Source organism: Psammomys obesus, unplaced genomic scaffold, assembly GCF_907164565.1.
Source record: "Psammomys obesus unplaced genomic scaffold, mPsaObe1.curated_primary_1811, whole genome shotgun sequence".
Classification (NCBI taxonomy): Eukaryota; Metazoa; Chordata; class Mammalia; order Rodentia; family Muridae; genus Psammomys; species Psammomys obesus.
This window is the reverse complement of record NW_026596134.1, coordinates 11,286,708-11,313,914: the sequence shown is the minus strand read 5'-3', so window position 1 is coordinate 11,313,914 and position 27,207 is coordinate 11,286,708. Positions and strand designations below refer to the sequence as shown.

Here is a 27,207-nt window from a genome sequence, read left to right as displayed (position 1 = left end):
CTTTAGTTCTTAACAGAATCACAAGTATTTCCTGAATTTTGAAACAAATGAGAGACTAGAACTTAAGACTTAAACGCTGAGTTTACTAACCCAGCTAACCCTTTTCCTTTCATTACCATCTCTGAGTTTCTGTTAACTCACAGGCCAACTACTTACAGACATTAGAATAGGTTCAGATTCCAGGTCCGTCGCCATGGGTGAACCTAGGCAAGACACTATCCTTTCCGAACCTGAGCTTCCCTGTTTGTGAAAAGGAGCAAGCTGAGTGTAGTGAGCACTCAGTACAGGGTGTTAGTAACCCTAACCCTAAGTGGGAGTAAAGACACTGCACAGAGGCCAGGCATGGCGGTCCACCTTTGATCAAGGCATGTACTTGGGGGGCAGAGGCAAGGTGGAGCTCTGTGAATTTGAGACCAGTCTGGTCTGCAGAGTGAGTTCCAGGACAGTCAGAGCTATGCAGAGAGACTTTGTCTCAAAAGAAAAAAGAAGAAAGAAAGAAAGAAAGAAAGAAAGAAAGAGAGAGAGAGAGAGAGAGAGAGAGAGGAAGGAAGGAAGGAAGGAAGGAAGGAAGGAAGGAAGGAAGGAAGGAAGGAAGGAAGGAGGAAAAAAAGAAACTGCATGCACAGCCCGCTGGGTATGCTCCACAACATCTTACTTCATTCATCTCCCGACCCGAATACCTTTGGCTTTATCTGTCGCTTCTCAAACTTTTCAATGGATCCAGGTGGGCAGGGCTGTCTTCTCACACTGGTGCGCACTCTCTACTCTAACAACCATAGCAACAGCCTTGTCCTTCCTGATGGGCCTTTATTACAAACTCAGTTTCTTCCCTGACACGGTTCTTTTCAGACTCTTCACCTACCTTTCCAGTGTTCCCTCCCTGTAGAATGTCTTCTCTCAGGGACACACATACAGGGCATCGATTCTTCAAGCCAGCTCAGACCCACTAGGCTGTGCTCCCTCCATCAGAATGCATTCTCCTTCTAGACAGCTGAAGCAGCGGCTATTGTCTCTCAGCTTGCAAAAAGGGTGCTGTACGTTTACTTTTCTTTCAACTAAGAAGTTTCCCAAAAACCAAGGTCCAGGTTTCTTATGCTTTTCATCACCTTGGTCTGGAGTCCAGCACCATAATCAGGATAGGTATATCACAAATATTTACTGTAGGAGTAATCAGATACCCATGATAGAAGTAGAGTGTGGTAACAGGAAAGAGTGAAATAAGCGCTAAGGGAGCCCAGGGGAGAAAGTATTTGTGTGAGCTGATCTCACATTTGAAGGAAGCCTTTAAGGATTTTAGAATTTTGAGCAAAAGATGATGGAAATGGAAAGTTCAGACCAAGGGAGCAGCATGAATAAAGGATTGAAGAGGAGAAGCATGAATATTTTTAAAAACAATTTATTCAGCTGAAATTTTTAGAGATGCAAAGAGTAGGTTTTAGGACAGAAAAGGGGCCAGATTATGAAGGGCCCTAAAGAAATTAAGAAGAAACCTGGGCTTCACGAGGACCTTTCAAGGTATTTGGGCAGAACAATGATTCAGGTAGATGTGATTGGCTGGGACTGATTAAACTGAGGGCATGAGATAGAATCATGCATGGAAAAGTTCCAGAATATGATTGTGTATCCGCCCCAAGTTCATGCTGGGTCTTATATCATAAAGAGATGAGGGAAATGATTACTCATGAGGGTTCTGCCCTGGTGAGTGGGTTCACATCCTTATAAAGAGGCATCAGAGCTGCCTGAGGTCCATTGTCTGTGTCCTTCTGCCCTTCTACCTCTCACTGTGAGAGGATGAAACAAAAAGGCACCATTTTAGAAGAACGAGCCATCGCAGGACATGAGTCTGATGGTGTTTTGGTCATGAACTTCTCAGCTACAGAACTGTAAGAAATAAATGCCTGCTGTTTCTGAAAAGCACTCAGCAACGCAATCTGCTGTAAACAAAGCAAACTACAACAAACCTATAAAGATGTGCAATAGGGAAAACAGTGATAGTTTATGGAAACTACAAAATTCAGAGATCAGAAAACACAAGGGACAAAGTACAGAGAGCTGCAGTGGAGAAGCCGAGAGTGAACAGTACTTAACCTGGACTCCATGGAGAAAATTCAGAGGGTCCAGGAACTAGGACAGAAAAACCTGCTTCGCCTTTTATTGAACTCTAAATGCAGCCTGCATGAATTATGACTCTGGCAGCAAATCCCACTAGTGTTAGGTTTTATCAGGCCAGCATAAGAAAGCAGTATTCCAACGTGACTAAGAGAAGTTCATACCTGTAATCCCAGACACTCAGGAAGATTTCAAGTTTCAGGCTACACCACAAAACCTGGTCTTAAATAGACTAAAAACGTTGTAAAACCTTTAACAAAGATAGTAATTTAACAGGGGAAAAAATTAAGACATTAAAGACCAAAATTATGTGCGGGAACTGAGAAGGAAAGCCAGCGAAGACAGGTAAAGCTATCTATCATTTTGGCTCTGGAAGTGCATTTACTTCTTTGTGCCCACCAAACTCCTGGTGCTGGATCCTTCAGAAAACAAAACACCTCCCAGTACTCTGCCTCCTTCGTTTTCCATTCTGTTCATCCTCTCATCTTAAGGCACTGGGAACAGTTCAAAGGGGATCAGTTGTCTGGTTTGCCTAGGACAGAGGGTTTTCTCAGACACAGGCAATGCTAAAACTAGGAAAGTTTGAGAGACACCATAATAAGCTAATTGTATAAGGCTATTCTAAAACATTTTTAAAAAATAATGTTGGGGCTGGGGAGATGGCTCATGGGTTAAGAGCAAGTGCTCTTAACTGGGTCCACTTCCAGAGGTCCCAGTTCGATTCCCAGCGCCTATATGGCAGGTCACAAATCTCTGTAATTTCAGATCCAGGGGATCTGGAGCCCTCTCTGGCCTCCATGCCCACCAGGCACACACATGATATATATATATATATATAAGCAGACAAAACACTCAGACACGTAAAAAATAAAATAAAATAAATCTTAAAGAATATTATTTGAGGTTTATTTTAGATGAGTTTATTTGGTCTTCCCATGAGGTGGATGGTCAGCCTTCCTCTCTGAAGGTCAAAGAGCATAGTTTTAGTACTTGTATGGCATTGTATCGATGGGATTTTACAGCTTGCAGTCCGGCCACATTTACAGATCAAGCAATCCTCAGAATTGTGTGAGATTATCCCTCCCTCCTTCCCCCCCAAATCACTGAAGGAATCCAGGCTCTGGGGGCTTCTCTGGTCTACTTCACGCAGCACGAAGCCTTCTAGCACCAACTGCCAAACACCGAAACACTGTATGTTAGAGACAGGAGTGGTCGTTGCTCTATGGAGATTATGCAAAGCTGCGAGTTTCTTTCTTTTGCAATGTCCATCAACTCAGCTCTGGGTATTATTCTGATAGGCTCTCAGCTGGGTCAACAATTGTTCAGATTAAGAATAGCAATAACTTGCAAATCAGAATGTATGCCGAATGGTTAAAAAAAACAAAAACAAAAAAACCTGCTTCTAGAATGCATCATCTAATCGGAAAATCGGTGAGTGTAACCCTGTTAGCAAAAGATAAACAGACACACCCATGCGAACAGAGTTGATCAATCCAGGAATCCTGGCAGGGTACAGGAGTTTTTTAAAACCTGGATACACAAACCAGGGCAGTCAATTACCAAGGATTCCGGCAACAGAGAGGCCAGGTCTTGTCAGCTTTATTGGGCTCACAATTCATTGACTCCCGTCTCCCTGTAGCCATGGCAACACCCACACCAAGGCGTTCCAGAATTCACCTTTGGATATCTAGGATCCACCGAATGTGTACCTACGCAGCTCAAATAAAACCGAGATATCACCACCCACTGAACTAAAATAACCGTGACCTTTTTTCCGTTTCCCAGATTTCTAATCCAACTAGGGAACATCATTTTTTTTTTTTTTCATTCTTTCACCACAAAAAGGAGGCTAAGTCCTGAACTGCGACTTCTTTGGATAACTAAATTCTTGAGGGAGTGGGCACCCCAGAGGGGTGAAAACCGGGTGCACGCAGACGAAAACATTTGCCCTAGAACGGCTAACAATGCGACCAAAACCTCATCTTTGTGACACGCGTGTCGGGGAACCTGCTTTGCCCCTACAGGACGCTGTCTCTGGAGCGGAGAAATAGTTTAACGCGCGGCCGTTTGGCGCACTGCTATAATGAACCAAAATGCACCAGGAGCCCGCGGGCTCGCGCACAGCGGGAGCAAAAAAGAATGACGTATTCGGGCGAGCTTTCCAGAAGCCCCAGCAAGATACGTCAACAGCGAGTCTCCTTTCTGCTTGCAGAAACGGAATCGAAAAGTATCCATGGGTGCCCAGCCCAGGACGCAAACCGAGCAGCTTTATTAGGGCGACATAAAACAAAACAAAACAAAAAAACCCTCCTCGGGCGCCCCGCTACCCGGGTGGCCAACCCTGCCCTGGAGGCCTCTCCATCCACATCCCTGGGACCAGTTCAGGGAAAACACGCAGCCAAGAGAGATTAAGCGGAGTACCCAAACTTCTTCCGCAGAGCCCTCTTGGACCGCTCAAAGCCGCTCAAAGCCGGAGCCCCGGCCGGCGGCGCCTTGCCCCTAGTAAAGATGGCGGCCATAGGCGGAGCCGCTCCCTCCGGAAATCCGCGGGTTGCCCCGCCAACCAGGGCCACTCACGCGGAGCCCTCCACGCCCGCCGCGGCTTGACGCATTGCAGGTGCGGAGCGGCCAATCAGGCAGCGTGACTCTTCCGGGCCAACCACTGCAGGGTCCTTCTGGCCAATCAGAGAGCCCTTGTCAAACTCAACGGGGGACAGAAACCTCAGCAGCGCCAGCTAAGCAGCCGGCTGCAGAGCGCGCTGGGAGGCGCGTGTGGCCTCGGCTGGGACGTGTGCTCCTCCGCGGAGAGATATAGTGCCCGCGCCCCGCCCCGCCCCGCCCCGCCCCGCCCGCCGCCCAGCAGGGTTGAGGCGGGAATCCGGCTCGCTGTCCCTCCCGGCTTTGTGGGCTTTGGACCCTCAGAGAAGCACACTTGACCTCAGAATAACAATAAGTTCCTGTGCTGTGTGTCCCTTGAAAGGGAAGATCTGGAGCGACCCTCTCTGGTCCCCCATCCTCGCAAGTGGCCCCTTTTTTTTTTTTTTTCTTGGCTGTCGCCAGGCCCGTTAGTGAAAACAGTTGCCAACAAGAAAGGAGAAAAGCTCCCCTGTTTAGCAGCGCAGGGCTCAGCGCCCCCATTCTTGGAGAGGTACCCCAGGGGCACTTGTGCTTCTAGAAGGGACCAGGGCCCCTACGTGTCGCCCCCCTCTCGCACCATCTCCCCCCCATCCAAGGCTGGCCTTCCCCGAGGGTCTAGAAGTGAGGGGTTGATAAAAAGAATCCCATGTCCCGCTCTTTGACCATATATCGCCTAGGCACGGTGAAAAACACTGTCGCGCCTTAACCCACAGCAATCTGAGAAGCGGAGCCCAGGACAAGACCTAGCTGTGTTTCAGCTACAGGTACGGCTCACTCTTCTAGAGCTGTGACGCTGCTGTAACTTCCGCAGCCCAGGACATCAAGAGAACCTGCAGGGAAGAGATGCCACTTGCTTATTATAATCACTGCTTATAGGAATCCAGTTGAGAAAAAGGATCTTGTAGATTTCTTAAAAATTGGCGTTTAACCTCGGAACGTCTGTGATTTTGACACAAGAATATGAATTTTTTTTTTCCTGCAACTATCGTTCTTTCAAAGATTATGCTGTTATGGGCCTCTCTGACATTCCTGCAGGTGTCTGCATTGCCTTCTAGTGAAACTTGTTCTTTGCTCTAAAGCTGTAGTTGTCAGTTGTTCCTTGCTGTTCTTAAACCCAAAGACTTGTTCAGAAAGGGGAAAAGGCTGTGATTTTTCTCCTTGCAGGCCTTTAGTAGCCTCTCCCCAAATGTTTACCAAGTGGGCAAATGACTTGGCACTCACATGTGGCTGGCTCTCTCAACACAGAAATATCTGCCCACAGAAACAATACATCATATTGCTTTTTGCCGTGTCTCTGGAGTGGGAAGTGTCTTCTATGACTTTGTTTGTTTCAAACGAGACCCTGATGTTAGCGGTCTAAGAGTGCTACTAACAAGTTAGGAATTCCTGGGTAAATTCCTGTGATCCTGAAACCTCTGTTCTCTAGATTGCGAATGAAAAGATTAGATTAGATGACTTTCAGATTGCCTCCTAGCCCTAATATTTGATTCTGCTACGAAGACATTGAACCATAACCTAATTGTGTCATATTTAGAACTGTTCCCGTTTACAGTACTATCAACTTTTCAAAGCTGCTTTTAAATTTCTTTTCAAATTTAGTCTTCAAAATATTTCTGAAGGGAGGGCTCACATTTACAAAGAACTTAGATCTTCTATAAAGCCTATCACTGGTTTATCTAAATATGAAATATTTTCATAGCATATTACTTCAGTTCTAGTACAAGGGAAGGTGGCTGGGGTTTGTCCCCAGGATCAGCAAATTGTCTCATTGAGTTGTGAACTCCTTCGGGATGCGGCCTCTTTGATACCTGCTTCTATTCTCCATACTTAGAAAATGTGCTTTTGCCTTCAAGCCCAGTAAAGGTCTACTGAAGGAGTGAAGGAATGGTTTTATTCCATTCCTGGTCAGTGGTGCGAGAGTCTAGAATTGATCTGATGGGTTTGAAAAAAAGGATCAACTAACTGGGGAGGCAGAGACCAGAAACTAATAATATCCATGGAACATCTGTAATGTAAGGTTAAAATTTCTCTTCTTGAGTGATCTCCATTTTTTTTTTTTTTTGAGGAAATATCATTATGAAACAATCATAGGTCTTAAAAATCAGGGTTGATTTCCAAACCCTCTTTGGTATGTATTACAAAAAAAAAAAATGATTTACAAGAAACATTCTTAAAAAGCCATATGAGTCACTCAAACAAATTGTTGGCTTTCTCCCTCTATTACTGCTTCTCTGGTCTTTTGTGAAGAGTCAGTATCCTCTCACAGCTTTTATCGTCTCTTTTTCCTTTCCTTCTTTTTGGTAATTTGGAGGAATAGGTATCAAGACCACTTCTTAGCAGTAGACGTGGCCTACTCTGGACTGAGTATTTCATACACATGTCACTCTATACTCTGATCTGCTAACATTTGGAAAAGGGCGAAAACGACTGAGCGAAATGCAGCATGACCTCAATCTGACAGCGTCATCTCCACCAGTCTTCTGAGTCTTAGGGAGGTCTGCACATGCTCCTCAAACTCCACAAGCCAAATATTTAGAAGCACGAAATTCCACATCTAGACGGAATCACAGAAAGGGTACCTGGCCTGACTTTCCCATTTTCCTGAAAAGGAAACCAACTCCTGAGAGGACGGAGCAGGCTTTAGGATTAAGCTGCCCTTCTCCTTCCTTTGACTTTTAACCTCTAGAAACTTTGTAATCAAAGAGCCGCAGTAATAAGGAAAGCCTGCAATGTTATCATTCTCAGGGCCTACCAGTGACTGTGGAAAAGCCCGAGATTTGACTTGGCTTTGGACTTTGTTATTTCACCTAAGGATTGGCTGTGCAGAACTGTTCTCCCAGCTAGGCCTTATCTATACTGCTGGTTTAAAATCTTTGACCTTCATCTAAGTTGCTGACGCTGTGTTAAGCCTTATGGTTTCTTTACTTCTGTCTTCTTCAGGGTGGCTCTACTTCTTCCCCTCAATCCTAGAAGAATACAGAGAAGTTTTTTGTTGTTGTTGTTGTTGTTTGTTTGTTTTTGTTTTGTTTTGAGGTGGTTAACGAAGGAATGTAGCTACACAATTAACATTTTGCATAAAATTCTGAAGTGTTTTTTAGAGTAGGGCAAACTGCTAATAAGTAATAATCAAAAACGGGGCATGGTGTCATGCACCCATATTCCCAGCGCTTAAGAAACTGAGGCAGGGGGATGATAAGTTTGGGATCAGCCTGAGCTACATAAAGATACTGGGGGTGTGGGACAGGAGGAGAAGGAGAAAGAAAAAGAATAGGGGCTGGGAGCTGTGGCTCAGTTGACAGAGCGCCTGCCTCATGTTCATGATGCTCTTGGTTCAAACCAGCCATGGTGGTGCACACTGGCAACCCCAGCCCAGAGGCGTAAAAATGGGAGGATCAAAAGTTCCTGATTATGTTTGCATTTCTCATTTTGTAACTTTTAGCTGGTGTCTTAAATTTTTTTTCCAGGTGGTTCAAACAGGTATGGCTGGACTTGTTTAGCACACTGTGCCCTTTTCCAGATCAAAGTGCTCCTTTCCTAGCTTTCGTAGCACCCCGACGCCCTAACCTAGCAGGAGTTTAGAAGGTAGGAATGGCTTGGTGGGGGGCTGCAGTCCTGCCAGCCAGAACACAGTTGCAATGCATACGCAAACCATAAAGTAGAGACCCAGTCCTGAATAATTTTGTGCAACCTCCTACCTTTCTTTAGAGTCTGAACTTTGGAAATGCTCCTGTTGGAAGCGATCGCTAGACCGTTCACACAATGAGGTTTTCACGGATACTCCAGTTGTGAGTTTTTCTTAGGTTTCCAGCTTGCTGCGAAACAGGTGCTATCCCGGAACTGTATGTGGCCAGGTCCCCAGCTGGAGCCCTGAAACATGAGCCCATAAATCAGTTCTCTTGGGTCACATATCTCTTGGACTTTGGGAGACATAGGTGACCCAGGCATGCCTTAAGCGTGGTGACACTGTGGGGAGTTAGGCAGCTCAGGGCCTCTGACCTGGAACAGGCCTGCTGAGGGTGCTAAGTGAAGGGAGACATCCTTCATTCTACTGCTGATCTCGAGGCAGACTCCCCGCAGCTCCTTCATCTTGGTTCTGAATTGACTTCAGACCTTCTCTGCTGTATTTGGCAGGCTGATCTTTCAACCATCAAAAAGAGCGCACCTTACACCTATCTGTCTCTGGAGCTTATTGTTTGCAAACTGATCCGACACGTGTCTTCCCTCTCATGTAAGCCTCATGCCAAGCCCTCGGCGTGCTGCTGTTCTGCTGTTCTGCCAGTTTCCCGGCTTCAGTGGCTGCATCTGTGAAGTGAAGGAAGCAAGCAACACTGTAGACTGACAGTGCTTCTTTCCAGCCTTCTCCTTTGCTTGGGAAATAGCTGTCTCTCTGTCAGAATGGAATGAAACAAAGCTCTAAGTGGCCTGTCATTGGAACGGGGCAGAATTTCTGCATATCATTAGGATATGTAGAAGAGGGTGTGAAAAGGAAGGGGTTGAAGCTGAACAGTTGTACAGTTGAAAACCTGCTTCTTTTCATGGACCACAGAGGTCAGCTATGCTATTGTGATGCCTAGAGTCGGTTTAGTCATCAATGGCTCAGAGTCTCTACTTAGGATAAATAAATCTCCTGAAGCCTCCCCATTAGATTTGGGCAGATAGATAGCGTTTTCAAAGTCCAATTTGCCTTTGGTCCTATTTCCTACATTACAAAAAGCAGGGAATGAATCTACTTATGTAACTGCTTAAAGAGACCTGCTGACAAAGACGGATCAGCCATTTGGGTACCCATTAGGGCAGTAGAGGGCATGGGTCAGAGTCAAAGCAAGGACAGTTAGGCATGTTTTGGGGGCCCTGGGGGTGCAACCAAATTAGGAAAGAGTGATTTTGGTGGTAGATCATCAATTAAACAAGAGACTTTCTTTGCTTTGTCCCATTTAATTGCCTCTTCTCATGTCCTTTCTAGTTCCAGAAGCGACTGCGCTACATACTAATTCAATAATCTGTTGACATTCGCTGAACCAAGACTATTGTGAGTTCAAGGCGTAAAAGATGGTAACTTCTAGAGCTATGATTGTTGAGGAGGTTTGAATGGAAAGTTATTGAAGGCGTTGAGCAGGGCTGTGACATGTTGAAACTAACCCGGGCACCTGTATGTCACTGTGCTAAGCAAAGAATCATGGATGTGATATCTAAGAGGCTGCGGGCTTCAGGATCACTGATCTAGGCACACATGGATGGATCTTTCCTTTCTAAAAACCTTTAGAATGGTATCACCCAACAGAAGTTTCCTCAGTGATGGAAGTATTCTGTATTGTCTAATACAATAACCACCATTTGTATGGGATTATATATTGCTAGGAAAACTGAGGAACTCTCTTTAATTTAAATTACATGATTTAAATAGCTGCACGTGTTGAGAGGCTGCTGTAATGGAAGAAAGGACAAAGGCTGTGAATGAAAACCAAACCCCACTATTACGTAACTAGACCCTTTATGTTTAATATTTTTTATGTGTGTGTATTGTGAAGGCATGCGAGGGCCCACACATCTGTGTGGAACACGGGAAGACAAAGAAGGAGTCAGACATCTTCCTCTCTCACCCTCTCCCTTAGTGCCCCCACACAGGGTCTCTCCCTGAGCTGGAAGCTGTGAAGGCTGCCTGCCTGGCTGGCTGATTTGTTAGTGACATCTCAGGGACTGTCTGTCTCTGCCTCTTAATGCTAGGATTGCAAGCACAGGAAGCCAGGCCTGGCTTTTTCTGTGGCTGCTGGGGATTATATCTCAGGCTTGTACAATAAGCCCCCTCACCCACTGTGCCATCTCCTTAGCTTTACTTAGAGGGTCTTAACTCTTCTGGAACTGATGAGACCATTTCTTTCATGTATTCTGCAATCAGCATCACTTTGTCTAATTTAACGTTACAGTTCAAGGCCTTTGAGGCCTTGGTGACCAATCATTAGCTCTGCTCTTTAGGCAAACAGTCACCCAAGAAAACCTGCCATGCCAGTTGCCTGTAGTCACACAGCCCTCCCCTGACTAAATAATTGCTGAAAGCCTATTGTCATAAATCTGGGCTATGGTGGGACCCCACCCATAGTATATTTGGTAGAAATGGCAAGTTGCTGACTATGATCTGAATACTGATTAAGGGTAATTTTGCATTTGGCTTTTGAATAAAGAAAATGGTTGCTTAATTATTTCCAAAACAATATGATTTCAAGCATTGGTCTTGGTACCCTTATAATCCCAACATTCCAGAGGCAGAGGCAGGATAGGAAGTTCAAGAGCAGTCTGGATTTCATAGCCTGAGCTGCATAGCAAGACTCTCAAAAAAGCCTAAGGGGGGGGGGGGGAGCTACATTACATGGTACATCAGACGCCCCTTTTAAAAGAGTTTGGGCTCAAGATAAACAAATGAAACATAAAACTACAATCTTATCCCACTGGGCATTTTACCCTCTCAAGCCACACGCTTAGTTCCTTTGTCTCTATAACCACTGGCTGTTTGCGAGTTCAGTTGGTCAAAGCACAGCGATGATGAGGTCCAGTTATCTCTCTGTGTTCTGGCTCTGTATCCCTGATTCCAACTTGTGTTGCATATCCATGGCCATGGGCAAAACGGTGCTGTCCCAGTTAACTTCAGCCATCTACTTGATACAAAACTAGAGTCACTTGGGAAGATAGAATCTCAACTGAAGAATTGCCCAAATCAAGTTGATCTGTAGCCATGTCTGCGAGGCATTTTCTTAATTGCTCATTGATGTGGGGTTTTAGCCTACTGTGGGTGGTGCCATCCCTAGGCAGATGGGCCTGGTGGTATAGGAACCTCGGCTGAGCTCTTAGCTAGCTGGAGGTGAGGAAGAACACCAGTAACCAGCATTCTTTCATTGGTTTCTGTTTCAAGCTCCTGCCTTAGAGCTTTTCTAATGGACTATACAACCTGTAAACTAAAGTAAACCCTTCCCTTTCCCAGGCTGATACTGATCATGGTGTTTATTGCAGCAACAGAACACAAACTAGAACAAAAATTGGTACCTAAGAGAGAGATCTTCCTTTGATGAACCTGACCATGTTGGCTTCTGAGAAGGTGTGGAAGCATTTGGAACTGGAGCTGGCATTTAGAGCATTTGGAATTTGGAGCTGGAAAAGCTGTTGCATGCTCAGGTTTAATGGGCTCTTCAGTAAGAACTTGGAAGATAATACTAAGATAGATGCAGATGACCAAGGCCAGAGGGAAGTCTGAGAGTCACTCAGAGATGCCTCAGGGGTCATTCCCAAGGTATATTTGAATTAAGAATCTGTGGAAGGGTTAGAGAGATGGCTTCACAGTTAAGAGTATTTGTTGCTCTTGAAGAGGACCTGGGTTCAATTCCCAGCACTCACAAGGTGGCTCACAACCATCTGTGAACCCAGTTACAGGGAATCCAACAGGCAAGCACCTGGTGCACACATATAAAGTAAAATAAATAAACCTGAAGTAAAAAAAAAAAAAAAAAAAAAAAAAAAAGAATTTGTGGAAGTGAAACCCTTGCTTTGCTTGGACGATGGGGACTGCTCATCTGGAACAAAAATCATCTGTGATTAAGAAGACACCAGCATTGCTGAGGCAAAAAACCTTCTGGAGGTATTTTCTTAGTGTCAGCACGGGGAAGCTGTGGTCCAGAGGGGCCAAGGCTGTGTCTCAAGCTGGCAGCCAAGCTTGGCAACGTTTAAGAGTCTCCCACGTGGTACTGGTTTTGGCAGCGTGGGAGCTGGATTGAAGGGGTCATGGGGAGAAGCTGAGGCTTGGCACAAGGCAGTGGAGATTCCTGGCCTGGGGCTGCGTTCTTTCTACCGCTCTTCTTGTTGGGATCAGTAAGCAGGCACTTCTACAGGCAGCCCCAAGGGACCTGACAGACCAGTTATCAGGCATTTGTGAAGACACCCAGACCACCTGCTGACCACCTGGAACTACCTGCGCATGCCCTGAGTCACCCTTAAGAACTCCTGGACCCCCCCCCCTACTCTCTTACTCTTACTCTCTTTCTCTTTCTTACTTTCTCTCTCTCTCTCTCTGCAACCCCCCTTCCCCTAATAAACCTCCCACGTGGAACCGATCTTGTGGTGTGATTTGTGAACCCGTGTGTAACCTCCACAGGCGCACATGTGCACGTTTCCCTACATTCCTAGTTTCCCAACATTGGTGCGTTGGTCCTAACACTTCTATTTAGTATTATTTAAGTGATTCCATATAGAACTCTTGTCTTTAAGTATCACAGAATGTTCCTATAGGCTTTTGGGTTCTCAGTATATTATGGTATTTTTATGTGGCTTTTAAAAATTGCTTACCTCTTCATAATAGGAAGTTAATTCACTGGGTAGTGAACACTCCGTGGACCTAAGTTGTCAGCCAGAGAACCTCACCTATGAAATAGGCAAATCTTTAACATTGTATCTTTAAATTTTCAGATAGTGAGTTCACTAATATACAATCTAATATTAGAGCCCTGAGCAAAGACTCACGCTCTAGTTTATGCCCAATCACCGACTCACAGGAAGATCCTGGGCAAGTCACTTGACCTTCTTATATTTCAGTGTGTGAAACTAGCCATAAAACTGTATAAAGCATGACCTCATTACAAACCCACTACACTTGAAAGCTAAGATGTGCTTTGATATGTTAAAAGAATTCCAAAAGAGCAATCCTTTGCCAAATGAACAAACAGAAAATTGTTCTATGATGATTAAAATAATTCTAAGATGAATGGTGCTTAGCAAGTAAAGTCTTGAAAAAGTTTCAAAGCATTTTATTTAGTGAAATAGGAAAATATTTGACTGATTTTGCAAAACCATAGATTGTAGGTATATAACCAAAATAATTGTAAGAGATTGAAGACTACCAGAAACAAATGGATCCTCAATAATTAAACATATTTTCATTTCAGGCCATCATTTCTTCTCTATCATTGCATACCAAATCCTAAAATGCATTTAGCTAACTACCTTAGGAAAAGTCTGACAGAAAAAAAAAAAAAAATCCCAAATTCCTTTAGTAATCAACCAGTGATAATAATGAGCTTGGCTATGCAGACCTATAATTCATTAGATTATTGAACATGCTTTAACGTGACTTCCTATCAGTCTCTTCTCTGTGAACAGACGGAGGGATATTATGTATATGTCTGTGAGTGGTTTTGAAGCCATTTGCAGATGGGAGGCAGCACCCTTCCCTGGCTCGCTGCTACAGCTTCTACTTAAACAGCAGGTTCACCTTTTCTGCAGCACTCCAGAAACTCTGTATCTAAAAATTTAAAGATACAATGTTAAAGATTTGCCTGTTTCATAGGCCAGGTTGTCTGGCTGACAATTTAGGTCCACTAAATGTTCACTTCCCAGCGAATTAGCTTCCTAATTTATGAAGAGGTCGGCAATTTAAAAAAGCTACATAAAAATACTACAATATAGTAAGAACCCCAAAGCCTGTAGGGACACAATTAAGCGCAGCCCCATAGTTGCTGACGTCCTGTCCTACGAAGTCCTCTGGCATTTGCAATGTGCAGGAACAGTTTCGATTCTTTTAAAACACCTATCTAAACACTCTGCCCAAACCAGAAAACAAAAACAAAAAACAAGTGTTTCCTAGCAGATCTTGCTAATCACATATTCTTCCCACAATTTCTGAAGGAATAAACAACCTGCAACTTGTCCTGGCCTTGCAAACAAAAGATCAAATTCTGTGTTCTGTCTTGGCAAGAAAAGAAACTGCAGCATTTTGTTAAGTTTTTTTTTTTTTTAAATCTCAGGCTCCAAATTAAGACCAGAAACAGTTTTTGTCGTCCCTACCCCCATCCTAGTTTACAGAGGAATAGAGAATAGTAAATTTGAAGATTAAAACATTGTTTAAGGACTATAATTAAGATTGTAATTAAGATAGTCTAGCTCCCTACTAGAATCAATTGGCCGTGCGAGTTCCAGCTGTAATCAGAGGGATTCTGAATATCTTTCCCTTTCTTTTTGTATATGAATTTACGGATTTTCAGGACCTGGACAATTCGGGAAAACTCAAAGCATGGGTTTTATGGTCTACCATAGCTGCTCACTGCATTCATTTTAGAAGCAGGATGGACAGAATTTGCCACAGGAAAAAAGGAACAAACCCAGCAGGGAACAAATCTGCAAGCATCTTTAAAAATTTAGTGGGTATAAGAAAAAACAAGAAAACTGAACTGGTTGGGCATGTAAACACGACACAGACCTAGCATCCGAGCTTCTAACTACCTCTCGGACAGTTCTCCAAAATGAGAAAAGTAACATCCGACCAATTTCTTCCCCAAGGCCAACCACCTCGTCCTCAACACAGTCCCCTTGCCTCAGCAAGTGTGAGGTTGATCCCCCCCCCTCCCTGCGGCTGTCCTCAGCTCCCAGACCTCCCGCGGCTCCTCCAGGCACCAAGGAGCCCGTGAGGACCAGGACGACGGTGGCTCTGCGACCCAGCAGCCCACCGGGAGTGGCGGGAGGGGGGCACACAGGTAGAGCGGGGCTGGCTGACCCGCACTCGGCTGGGAGCCCGAGGCGCGGCCCCCAGGTCTCGCTACCCAGTCACCCCGGCTCTAGGGCAGCCTCGCTGCAACACGCCAGCACCCTCGCTCGGGTCCCGGGCTCCCCCCGAGTGACCCCTGCCCGCGCAGTGGGCTCGGCGCGCCGGGCGCGCCTGGGGGGCGGGGCCTCGCGGCGAGGTCCGGCTGCCGCAGCGCCGCCCTGAGCGAGGCGGTGCTGCCGCGGCGGAGGGATACCGCGCACCGTATATATAGCGCGGCGCACAGGCTCGCGCTACGGCAGTGGCGCTGGGAGTCTCGCGTTCGCGGTGCCGTTACTCGCAGTCGGGCGGCGGCTGAGGCTCGGCGCACAACGCAGACAGCGCGTTAGCAGCAGCAGCGGAGGCACCTCGGCGGTCGCAGCCCCTGCGCTGGTGCAGCCACCCTCGCCTGCTCCGCTCTTCCCTTCGCTCGCACCATGGTAGGTTGGGACAGGCAGTCGCAGACGTAGCAGCTGCCCCGGCTCTCTTTATAACACATCTGTAGTTGAGTCGCGGGTCTCCCCGTTTTCCCGGCTGAGGTCAACCCCCCCCCCCCCCCACCCTTCCCCGGGTGGTTACGCAGCAGCTGCAGTTAAGGATGCATTTCGGGTTTGTATCTCCGCTTTGGCTGCCAGGGACCCTCCTCTGGAGTTCTGGACGCCTCTGGGGCTGGACTCCACAGTGGGCTGTGCGCGGGCTGGGAGCCGCTGCCACAGCTGCACCGGGGCCTTCCGCATCCACCCCCTCCCTCAGCCCCGCACCCACTGCATCCAGCGCGCCGCACCCGGGCTGCCTGCAGCGCCTCGGCCCGGGCCCGCGGGGCGGGGCTGGCCGCGGTGTCCCGATAGCCAGTCCCCGGCCGCGGAGAATGAATGGGTCGGGGCGAGCCGGCGCCGTACAGGGCTTGGGCCGCAGGCTGCGGGGTGCGCTCAGCCACCCTCAGACCCCCTGGCCAACCCCAGCGGGCGCCCTCCCTCGGCTGCGGGTCCCCTCCTTCCTCCCGGGGGGCGCGGCGCGGGCGTGAGCTGGGAAGGAAGGAGCCGGGGAAGGGTGGGGTTGGGGGCAGGAAGGCGAAGGCCGGGGGGGCGGAGAGGGCGGAAGCGGCCGCCCTGCGTTCGGGCGGGGCCCCGCGGGGTGGCCGCGCGCGTGGCTGAGCCGTGCAACCGCGGCCCTGGCGCCGAGCGAGCGAGACGGGCGCGATCGCCCGGTCCACGGGGAGGCCCCCTTCCCGCGGGAGGTGCTCGGCCCGCGCTAATTGGGGCGGCGGGGCGGGGGAGGAGAGAGTTGGCGCGCTCCTCGGTTTCCATTAGAGACGCAAAGTTTCTGCTGGGGAGGAGGAGGCGACAGGCTCAGTGCCTGGGGGAGCGGGAGCGGTGGGAGGTGCCGGGGATGGGCAGCACCACCGCCCTGAGGCCCCTTTTGGGTCGCACTCCAGTCCAGCCCCTCGCCCGGCGTGCCCCTTGTCTCTCGCCATTCTCCGGGCGGCAGGGAGATGCCCATCTGCACGTTTCCGCTTTCTCAACCGCCTCTGGATCGCCAGATAGGACTTAATGCGGGCTGGCAGGGTGCGTGTGCCATGGCCCCCTTCTCGCCCGACAGGCAGAGTGACATCACCAGCAGCACCTTCTGCCCTGGCAGGGCGGCTAGATCGTTCCTGGCAGGTCAGGAATGCCTTTGACCCAAGGCCCGAATGACTTGGGGGTGGTGGGGAGTCGTTGTCCTGAAGGTAGATGCGCTTGACAGGCCTCAAGTCAGAATTTTTCGAGGAGGCGGAACTCTCTCCCTGGTTAGCCGACAGTTTCTCCTGTGAGGCGTGGCAGTGCTTCCTGTCGTGCAAGACTGACAGGGCTCGGCATTACATAAATCATCGTGTCTCCGTTTGCCTTAAAAGTAGCTTCCAGGATTGGAGAGAAGGGAAGACACTCAAGATTTTACCTAGTAGTTCTTTCTTCCCTAAATCAATATATAAGGAGAGTTTCCATGGAAAAACTTCATTGCCATCGGGTTTCTTTTGTAACTAGCTTCATATATATATATATAATTACCTTTGTGGCCACTTAGTACCTAGAACATGGGAAATATCAAATATTGGCGATAAGCAGCTTTTTGGTAATCTTAGAGTAGGCAGGGTTAATAGTAGCAAATAAAAAGTTATTCCTGGACACGAGGAAAGGGATATCATCGCTTTATAATTGTGCTTTCTGTGTGCTTTATTTTTGCAGTTTTGTAACAGCCCTAGGATTTGTTTTTTTTCCTAGCTTCAGAATCATAGGATAATATGACCAAAAGGCATTAACTATTGTAAATGGTAGGCTTTTAGCAAATAACTGCCTAATTTAAATGATTGGAAATGGGGTGGGTAACCATTACTGTATATTTTTCCCACTTAATTGTTTCTCATGAAATGGGTATAAAAGCCTGTTAATCCAACCCAATACCATTATGTAACGCCAGTGTAGAGATTTTGGAGGGCCCAAAGCTTTGCGCAAGGTGCACTAAAAGCCTGCCCCTGGACAGGATCCTGGTCCTGGCTGCCTTGTCAGTGGCGTTGGGTTGGGTCTCTTGGATGGAACCAACGGCTGCAGTGTTCATGTCGCAGTAGGTGGCGCTCTTCCTTCTCCGCCTGCTGCTGCTGCTGCTGCTGCAGCTGGTGCTATGGGCACTTTAACCACAAGAGGCGCTGTTTCCCACATTACGACTGACTGGTTTCATGGCAGCACTTACTGCAAGCCGCAGGCCAAAGAAATGAAGCCAGCAGATGCTGTCACTTCTTTGTCCCCCTCTATTGTTAAGCTAGCCTAAACAGTTTCCCTTGATTGTAGTGGCTTTCACTGAACAGCAGTGCTAGTGATTTCTAAACATTTGTTTTTAAATACTGATTTGAAAAAAACACAATTTTAAAGTGTATTAGGAAAGCTAGGTTACTATCAACCAAACTTGCCTAGATTGAATTGTGACCTTTTCTTTCTCCATGTAGGCTGATCAGCTGACTGAAGAACAGATTGCTGGTAAGTTGAAGATTCTGGGGAGTCCCCAGGAAACTGGAACTAGGGTCTGGCTTAGTTTTGTGTCTTCTGTAGCCCCTCCCTTCTCTTGTCTGTGTGGTTTTCTAAGACTTCTTAAACAGAAACAGTGAGGTGTCGTGTAGTTTAGAGGTGATATGGAATGGACTCTGCCCGTCACACTTGGGTGTGCACAGCTGTGCATAGAACAGGAGCCACCGAATCTGCTACTCTGAAATGGTATACTTTTTAGGCCACAGGTCTTCTAGTAATGTATCAGGAAAGCTTTTGCTTGATATCCTAAGATACATGGAAACTCTTTTTTTGAGATGGGGTCTCACCATGTAACTCTGGCTGTTTTGGAACTTGCTATGTAGACCAGGCAGCTGGCTTTGAGCTCACAGAGATCTGTGTTTGCCTCCAGAATGCCACCATGCCCGGCAGCCTTACCTTTTTAATATTTCTGCCTTAATGTTTGAAGGTGGTTTCTAGAGAGATGGCTCATTGAGAAGAGTACTTGTTGCTCTTTGCAGAGGGCCCAGGTTAGGTTCCCAGATCAATGTGGTCTGTAACTCTAGTTCTGGGGGATCTGATTCTGACTTCTACAGACACCAGGTATAAATGTGGCATACATATGTAAATTTGGGAGATCCTGGCAAACACTCATACACCTTGAATAAGTAAATCTTCTTTTTAAGAGTTCTGAAACATATCCTGAATGTGACAGAGAAAGACTGTGCTGTCTACCTGGGAAGGTTTCTAGTGATCTTGTTGCCATGAAACAAGTTTGTATGGCTATAAAAGTGTAACATGAAGGGACTTTACTGTAACTGGTGAATCAGCCGTCTCAGATTGCATTTAACAACCTGTTTTAAGTATGTGCAAGCTCGCTTTGTTAAAAAAATAGGATATTGTGGCTTTAGTGAGGTGGTCACTAGGATAGTGTTTGCTTTCTGGGTTACTGTGTGATGGCCAGACCAACAGGTCTATTGTGGTCATTATTTCAGCAGATAAAGGCCAGGTGGTTTCTGATAACTTGGAAAGCTTGTTTTGGCAAGCCCTAGGGAAGTGTGTATCACCACTGTGATGGATAAAAAAGCACTGATTCTAAAGAGTAAACTTCTCTTTTCAGAATTCAAGGAAGCTTTCTCCCTATTCGATAAAGATGGTGATGGCACCATCACAACAAAGGAACTTGGAACTGTCATGAGGTCACTGGGTCAGAACCCAACAGAAGCTGAATTGCAGGATATGATCAACGAAGTGGATGCTGACGGTAAGGGCTTTAGAACTGTGAGCGAGCGCCAGTGTGGTATGATCTGAGTTCAGACTTGTTACAGAATACTTTTAAGGTCCCTGGGGCAAAGCAAATGATGCTGGTTGCATCACAGCCTCCTGGCATTAAAATAGAAGATGGTGATGCCAGGTGGTGGTGGACACCTTTAATCCTGCACTTGAGAGGCAGAAGCAAGCAGATCTCATCTACAGAGCGAGTTCCAGGATAGCCAGGGCTACACAGAAATCCTGTCTTGGGGTGGAAAAAATAAAAAACCAACACTGGGCTTGCTGTTCAGTTCACTATGCCGCTGTCTAGGGCATTGCCTGGATTGGATTGCTTTTTTTTTTTTTTTTTTCTTACTGGGACCTACAGCTCCAGTCTTGCCAGGAGCTAACCCCTAAAGCTGCACCAAGTCAGAGACCTTGCTTTTTAAAGAAGCACCTGTTTCTGAGAGGAGGAAGAACCTGAGGGCAGTAGATGGAGGGAGCAGCCCTCAATATCAGCACAAGTGTCGAAAGCTGTAAGGTTCAGGGCTGGAAAGATCCAGCAGCTCCCCATGACAGTTAGCTGTCCACCCTGTAGATGACAGCTATAGACAGCAGAGCTTATTGCTCCCTTTTGTCAGTGAACTGGTTTGGAGGTATGCTCTCCCCTAGTTGAAAAGACACAATGGTCCAGGAATGTGTGTCCTGAGAATGTAGATTATAATTTTAAAGGATCTAAGAAGATATAACATGGATCTAAGCTATACTTTCTAGACAGATGCTGTGAGGTAAGTCATTTAGAAAGGATGTGGCACCATAAAGTGTTGTGATACTTAGGTTTTCTGTGCCTGTTGAAATACCTCTAAAGATTACTCTCATCCTCAATGCCGCCTTAGAAAAAATAGTCCATAATTCTGTCTAGTTGTTCAACATATGGGAACATGGCCTTTCCTGTTGTGTGTAAATCCTGGGAAGCCAGGTTTGGTAGGGAGAGTACGTTTGACTGTCCGATTATTTGGAACACAGTGGGAGAAATTGTATCTTCACATGCATATAGGTAGCACTTAGTTTTATTTTGTTTTACATAAAAATCCTCAAAGACTTTTAAAGATCTTTGATGTTGTGTTCACTTACATTGTTATGCCATGTGGGGATTGAACCAAAGGCACTAAGCCATCTGACTACAATCAGCCTTGGAAGTTATTTGTTTTTAAATGTTCCAGTGAAAATGAATTGTAAATAAGTATTGATATTTTTTTTTTTTTTCTAATCTTATTTTCATATAATTCAAGCTAGTGTTAATCTAGGATTTGTCTTTGGGAATATTTATCCCTTAGCTTTAGAGGAGTCATTTGAAATGCTGGCTGTTGAGTATGGATTCCTCACATTAATGATCCTAAACTGAAAATGGCTTCTGATCTTTTTCCTTCATGGGAAATGAAGACGCTGAATTGAGGGTTTGGGAGTAAGAGTGCATGTTTAGCATATGAGGCCCTGAGTTCAATTCCCGGTACCACAACAAAAATAGCCATGTGGTGGAGGGACGTGGCTAGCTAGCCTGTGTAGCAGGGTTGGAAGGGTACCTGGACAAGACTTGGGAGGCTGTTTTTTTTTTTTTTTTTTTTGCTCTCAATTTTTTTTCCCCTAAAGCATTTTGTACATCACTGGGACATGATTGATTAGTCCTGGCTGTACTGCCTGGACAGGCAACTGCATGCTTCCTCTTCCTTTGACCTGTCTAGTCTATTTTTTCATGGTTGTGAATCCAGATGTGCAGCTTCCTTTGTCCCTGTCTGTACTATGCAAGGGCTGTCTAGTAGCTTGAGTCACATTGCTCTGGTTATTTGAGCATTTTGGCTATAGAAGGTCAACCTAAGAAAAACAATAGTTAATCATTCTAGTTTTCACTTGACTCCTACAAGATGCCTGAATATTCTATATAGTGGCTCTGAGATTATCACTGCACAAGAGTGTCAGTGTAATCTCCTACATGAGCTTTTTTTTCTTTAATTAAAGGGAATGGCACCATTGACTTCCCAGAGTTCTTGACCATGATGGCTAGAAAAATGAAAGATACAGATAGCGAAGAAGAAATCCGTGAGGCATTCCGAGTCTTTGACAAGGTAATCTTGTACACTTGCCTTGGGGAGGTACATAACATGGCCCTCTGCGTTGTCACTGCTGAAAGTTGTTCTTGTTGGTGGTCAGAGCTGGCCTTAGTATCTGAACTGCTTGCCTGACTCCTGTGAGTGACAGTTGCAGGCTTGGCTGAGGCGAGGCCCAGCAGAGAGAAATGCTGAATTGACTGTCCTGTCTTTGTTATGTTCTGTGTCTGTCTGCTTTTGAAAAACCCTCTGTGCATTCTGTGTTTGGTGACTGGTGGGAACTGGAGGTGGGAGGGATGTTGATGAGAACAGAGTTGGCAATAACTCTGGGAAGAGTGTGAGTTCACCTCAGAGTTGCTTATTCTCCTAGAACCTCTATCCACCATTACCTTGTAACAATCCCTCTTGTTCACAGGATGGAAATGGTTACATCAGTGCAGCAGAACTGCGCCACGTCATGACAAACTTAGGAGAAAAACTAACAGATGAAGAAGTAGATGAAATGATCAGAGAAGCAGATATTGATGGCGACGGACAAGTCAACTATGAAGGTAAAGGCTAATTCTTGAGCCTGGTTTTCAGTAGCCTTCAGGTCTGTGTGCATCAGGTTAGCAGTTGCTATGATGGCTGGTTTCCAGTTTATTGTACACATTAGATGTGTTCATGACAGCTTCTTTTGAAGATAATCAAACGTTATGATTATTTGTCTTTTCAGAATTCGTACAGATGATGACTGCAAAATGAAGACCTACTTTCAACTACTTTTCCCCCTCTAGAAGAATCAAATTGAAATCTTTTACTTACCTCTTACAAAAAAAAAAAAAAAAAGAGAAAAGAAAAAAGTTCATTTATTCATTCTGTTTCTATCTAGCAAAACTGAATGTCAAAAGTACCTTCTGTCCACACACAAAAATCTGCATGTATTGGTTGGTGGTCCTGCCCCTAAAGATCAAGCCCCCCACATCAGTTTTACAGTATAAATACTCGTACTACCTTATAAGGAAGCACTTAGTGGAGTCCTTAAAGTTCCATTTGCTAATGATTAATACACTGTTTGGGCTGGCCAGTTTCTCATGCATGCAGCTTGACGATTTAGCACAGTCAGGCATTTGTATTAAAACTGAAAAATGGAAAAAACAAATTCAAAATCTTGTCAGATGGGTTCTAGTCCAATCTGTTCCGATAAATTGTCAGTAGCCAGTTTACTGCAAACATTTAAAATTGGTTTACCTCAGGATAATGTGCAGAAAATGGGTGAAGGCTAACCTTTGAGACAGAGCCCCAGAAGTAGGATGGACCTCTTGTACTTCAAGTGCTCCAATCCCACAGTGACAATGACACCCTGGTGGCATGCCCAAGTATGGTGGTTTAGTGCTGTGTGCATTGTGTTAGAGTGAAATGAACATCGAGGCTGTCACCAAATCACACAAATTTTTAATAAGAAATGTTTACCAAGGGAGCATCTTTGGACTCTTGTTTTAACACCTTGTGAACCATGACTCGGAGCCAGCAGAGCAGGCTGTGTCTGTGGACTTGAGCACAACCATCAACATTGCTGTTCAGGAAATTATAATTTACGTCCATTCCAAGTTGTAAATGCTAGTCTTTTATTTTTTTTTTTTCCAATAAAAAGACCATTAACTTAAAAGTGGTGTTAAATGCTTTGTAAAGCTGAGACCTGAAGGGGACAAGGACAAGGCAGTCGGAGGGGAGGTCAGCGTACATGCAAGCAGCCATCATCCAGTGTGAACTGGATTTCCTGCCCAGATTACGTAGCATCAGCTCCTGACACCTGGCAGATACTGAGTTCATCATCTATACCATGTAAGTCTAGTTACATTTTCTGTGTGTGCGTGCGCAAATCACAGTCCGTTGATCTGTTCAGGCAGAGTAGAGCCCTCGGTGAGCAAAAGCCTGTTCCGAAGCATGCATCAGGACTTCTCGTCTGTGCTGCTGCCGACCCTTTGTAAGTACGTGAGGCCATCTGTGCAGGAGACAAGATTTATTATCTGTGTAATTCAATGCTCACTGAACGATGGAAGCAGTCCGGTCGAAGACCCTAGCAGTCACCTTTGATTTGGTTTGAACATTGATGATTATACTTAACTTTAGCCTCTATATCTTTTTTTTTATTAAGTTGACTGCTTCTTCTCCCCATAACTAGAACTACTGCTTAAGACTGACTTGAAAGCAACAAAACAAAACTATATGTCCCAGAGTGGATTTCATTTCTAATTATAACCCTGTAACCAAAACTCAAGACGTGCCGGGACTGATCTATTTTAAAAGCCACCACCCCCGCACTCAGAAATAAAAGCTCCTAGGCCAATCAGATACAACCAGTTAACACCCTGAAAAATGTACAAGGCCCTTGTTTCACAGATGAGCTCTGTACTAAATGCAACACGCTTCTAAGGGGGTGGGGGCAGGGCACAATGGCAGGCCTCTAGCAAGGTGATGAGAAGCCCTCGGCAGCCAGATGAGTGCATTCGGGGCTAATACGTAGACCCTTGGCTTCTTCCTCTCCTGCTCCCTGTCCGCCTGGCATTTTGTAGCTCCTTGGAATTCTTTTCCGCCAAGGGTTGGGTCAGAGCAGTGGAGAGGGAGATGTTGCCTGGGCGCTTCTGCTCGTCCTTGGACTGGGTGGCTGGCAGACAGGTTGAGGCACTGTAAATTGGCTTCTGAATCACTAGGTACTCCTAAGAATGGGGGTTCCTTCTGGTAAGAGAACTGAGGGCTCTAGGTGAAGGAAGTGAATGGCAGTAGGTGTGTCTTGTGAGCGGATGGAAATGCCCAGTGGCCGACCCAGTCTCAGGCCTGTGGTCTGTAACCTCTTGGTAGTTTCAAAGGGGGTTGGAGGTGACTTAACTTTTTTTAAACTTGCCTCCTATCTTTTACCTTCTACCAAGTCTTTGTAGAAGCTGGGTAGATTCCACATTAGCAGCCCCATAGCCTGTCCCAAAAGGCTACCTTTGAAACAGGATTCTTGTGTGACCAGGAATCCTGTGTGGGAACCAGAGACCCTCAAGGAATGTAAGCTGAGGTTCAGAGCTGCAGGAGGCAGAGTCCCCCCACCTCCTCGGCCTTCTTGGATCCCGGGGCACAACCAGCCCAGAGCTTGGTGTTGGCAGTCTGAGTCTGTAAGGGGAAAAGAGTAGGGTGTCAAGGCAGTACCTCTGAAGTTGGATAGCACTTTCCTGTAAACTGTCTCTCACTTATAACTACTCTATAAATATATACATATATTTATATATATATATATATATAAAGTGACTAGTTAACTGGCATCCTGCTTTAGCCTGAGACTTGCCCTAAGAAACTGCTGAGTCCTTGGCACACCTTCATAGTGTGTTCTCCGTCTGTTGGGGGGAGCTGTTGAGCAAGGCAAACATCTTGATAGCTCAGATGGGCTTTAATGTGCTGTTGCCAGGGAAGGCTTTTTCTGATTTTTTGACAAATCTTTGCACACTTTAATTGGTGTCTTTGAGAAACTTAAAACACGTTGAAGATGAGCTATTGTACATATTTTTATATTCTCTTTATAAGTGCATGTCCACCTTGTAACCATATTGTAATGAATGGCTGTCCAGTAGGCCTAGTGTTAACTGTCACGCAAGAGGGATAGCATTTGTCACTCGCCCCTCAGCATCCTGGGAACTTCTTCTTGAATGAAGAATGTAAATTTGGTCAGGTCAACTCTTGGTTCAAGTATCTTAACCATTTGAATGATTTATTGTATGTCCTACATATACTTCTCTTTGGCAGCAACGAGATTTACAATGTGTCTCAATTGACCCCCTCAGCCAGCAGTCACCTGCTTTTCTTTTTAATACCCCTTGAAGTTGTCCTGTAGGAGACAAATTCTTTGCTGTCTATCCCCCTGAATAAGAAGGCAGGGATGCGTGTTCTCCTAGACCTACTACAATGTTCACTAAATACCTATAGCAAAGGTGGTAGTCCTGCTACTGAAGTCACCCTTCACTGTGGCTGTCTGAAAAGGAGATGTACTTGAATGTTCTGTAAATCTTGAGATAAACTGTTTGGGGATTTAACCACCTCTCTGATGGGGGACCAACTCTATGGAAATTGTAAATAAGTTTTATTTATAAACCTGGCACTGTATTCAATAAACATTTCTGCAGCCTTTCATCTCTTAACTGCGAACTGTGTAGGTTCTTAGCTCTCATGGCTTCCAGCCTTCCCTCAAGTAGAATCCCCCTGGACTGTGCAGCAGGTGAGTATGTGGGGCTGGGGATAGCAGAGACAACAGATGGTCCAAAGCACTCTACTCCAGTGTTAAGCGGTTTGGGCGTTACCCCAAACTCTTGGCAGATTAATAACACTTTGACCTTGAGAAATGTATTTTTAGGCTGGGTGTGGAGAAGCAGAGGCAGAAGGATCTCTTTGAGATTAAGGCCAGCCTGGAGTTCTAAGCTAGCCCAGGCTACATAGTGAGACCCTGTCTTAAAACAAGAAACTGAAAACATTTTGGGATGAAATTTTTAGGTAGGTGGGTGGAGCCGTAGCTCAGTTGGTAGAGTGCTCTGTTCAGCATCCATCAAGTCCTGGGAGACAGAAACAGGAAGCTGCCCCTGGGCCTGTAAGAAGTTTGTCAGTGGCCCCAGCAGGAAAACAACAGCAGAAAACCAAGCACATTCACATTTCCCATCTGAACTGAACTGTCTTAGGAGGGAAGAAAACAAAGCTTTTTATAGCTCCCTGCTTTTCTGTGGGGGAGTGGGAGGAGCCAGCTCACACTGCAGAGCTAAACCCCAGCACTGATGGACCTGAAGCTGCCTTGGCCAGTTTCCCATCTTGTTGACAGTCTCTGAACTTGGAGGCCGGGGGTGGGATCGGTGGCAGTTCCCCTTTTAAAAATTGCTCATTCTGTGTGTCAGCAACCTTTGGGGTGAGTGTGAATTGGCACATTCAGACAGTATTTCAAATGCTGCATCTTAACATTTAAGGGCCAGAGAGCAAACCCGGCTTCCTTTGGTAATCTTTAATAACCGTGTGCTCATGTGTGTGCACACGCATACACGCGCTACAGCGCACCCAAGCAGAGATCAGAGGACAACTTGGGGATTAGCTGGTTTTCTCTTTCTGTATGTGGGTTCCAGGGTTGCAAACAGACTGCCTGGCTTGCTCAGGAAGCATATTTTACCAGTTTAGCCATTTCACAGCCCCTCCCCCAGTCCCCATCAGTTCCTGAGGATTTTATTAGAACATAATCTGTCTTGATTTTGTAGAAACATGTAGTCTGCTTTCAGACTAGTTTTCTAAGTTTTAGTACGCTCAGTAAACTGCAGTATTTCTCTGCAGTTACTTTGTGACTACAATAGAAATAAACGTAGGTTTTCTTTCACCAGGCAGGTTATCTTCAGCACCAAGATTTAACACAGATTATTAAAAGGAAATGGGGAGGCAGATGGCACTGTGGGGCACATGCTTAACATGTGTGAGGAAGCACTGAAAAGTAACCATATTGAATTGTGGCACTTGACTAATCCCAGCACACAGAAGGTAGGGGCAGGAA

At 45.9% G+C, this 27,207-nt stretch overlaps 1 protein-coding gene across 1 annotated transcript; it reads left to right on the top strand.

Moving 5' to 3' along the window:
• The first annotated feature begins 15,557 nt into the window (after positions 1-15,557).
• On the top strand, positions 15,558-25,828 carry Calm1 (calmodulin 1). The gene is made up of 6 exons (XM_055592840.1): positions 15,558-15,741; positions 18,279-18,309; positions 19,436-19,579; positions 21,583-21,689; positions 22,087-22,222; positions 22,387-25,828. The coding sequence occupies exons 1-6, from the start codon at positions 15,739-15,741 to the stop codon at positions 22,413-22,415; spliced, it is 450 nt and encodes a 149-aa protein (XP_055448815.1). The 5' UTR covers positions 15,558-15,738; the 3' UTR covers positions 22,416-25,828.
• Positions 25,829-27,207: the final 1,379 nt, after the last annotated feature.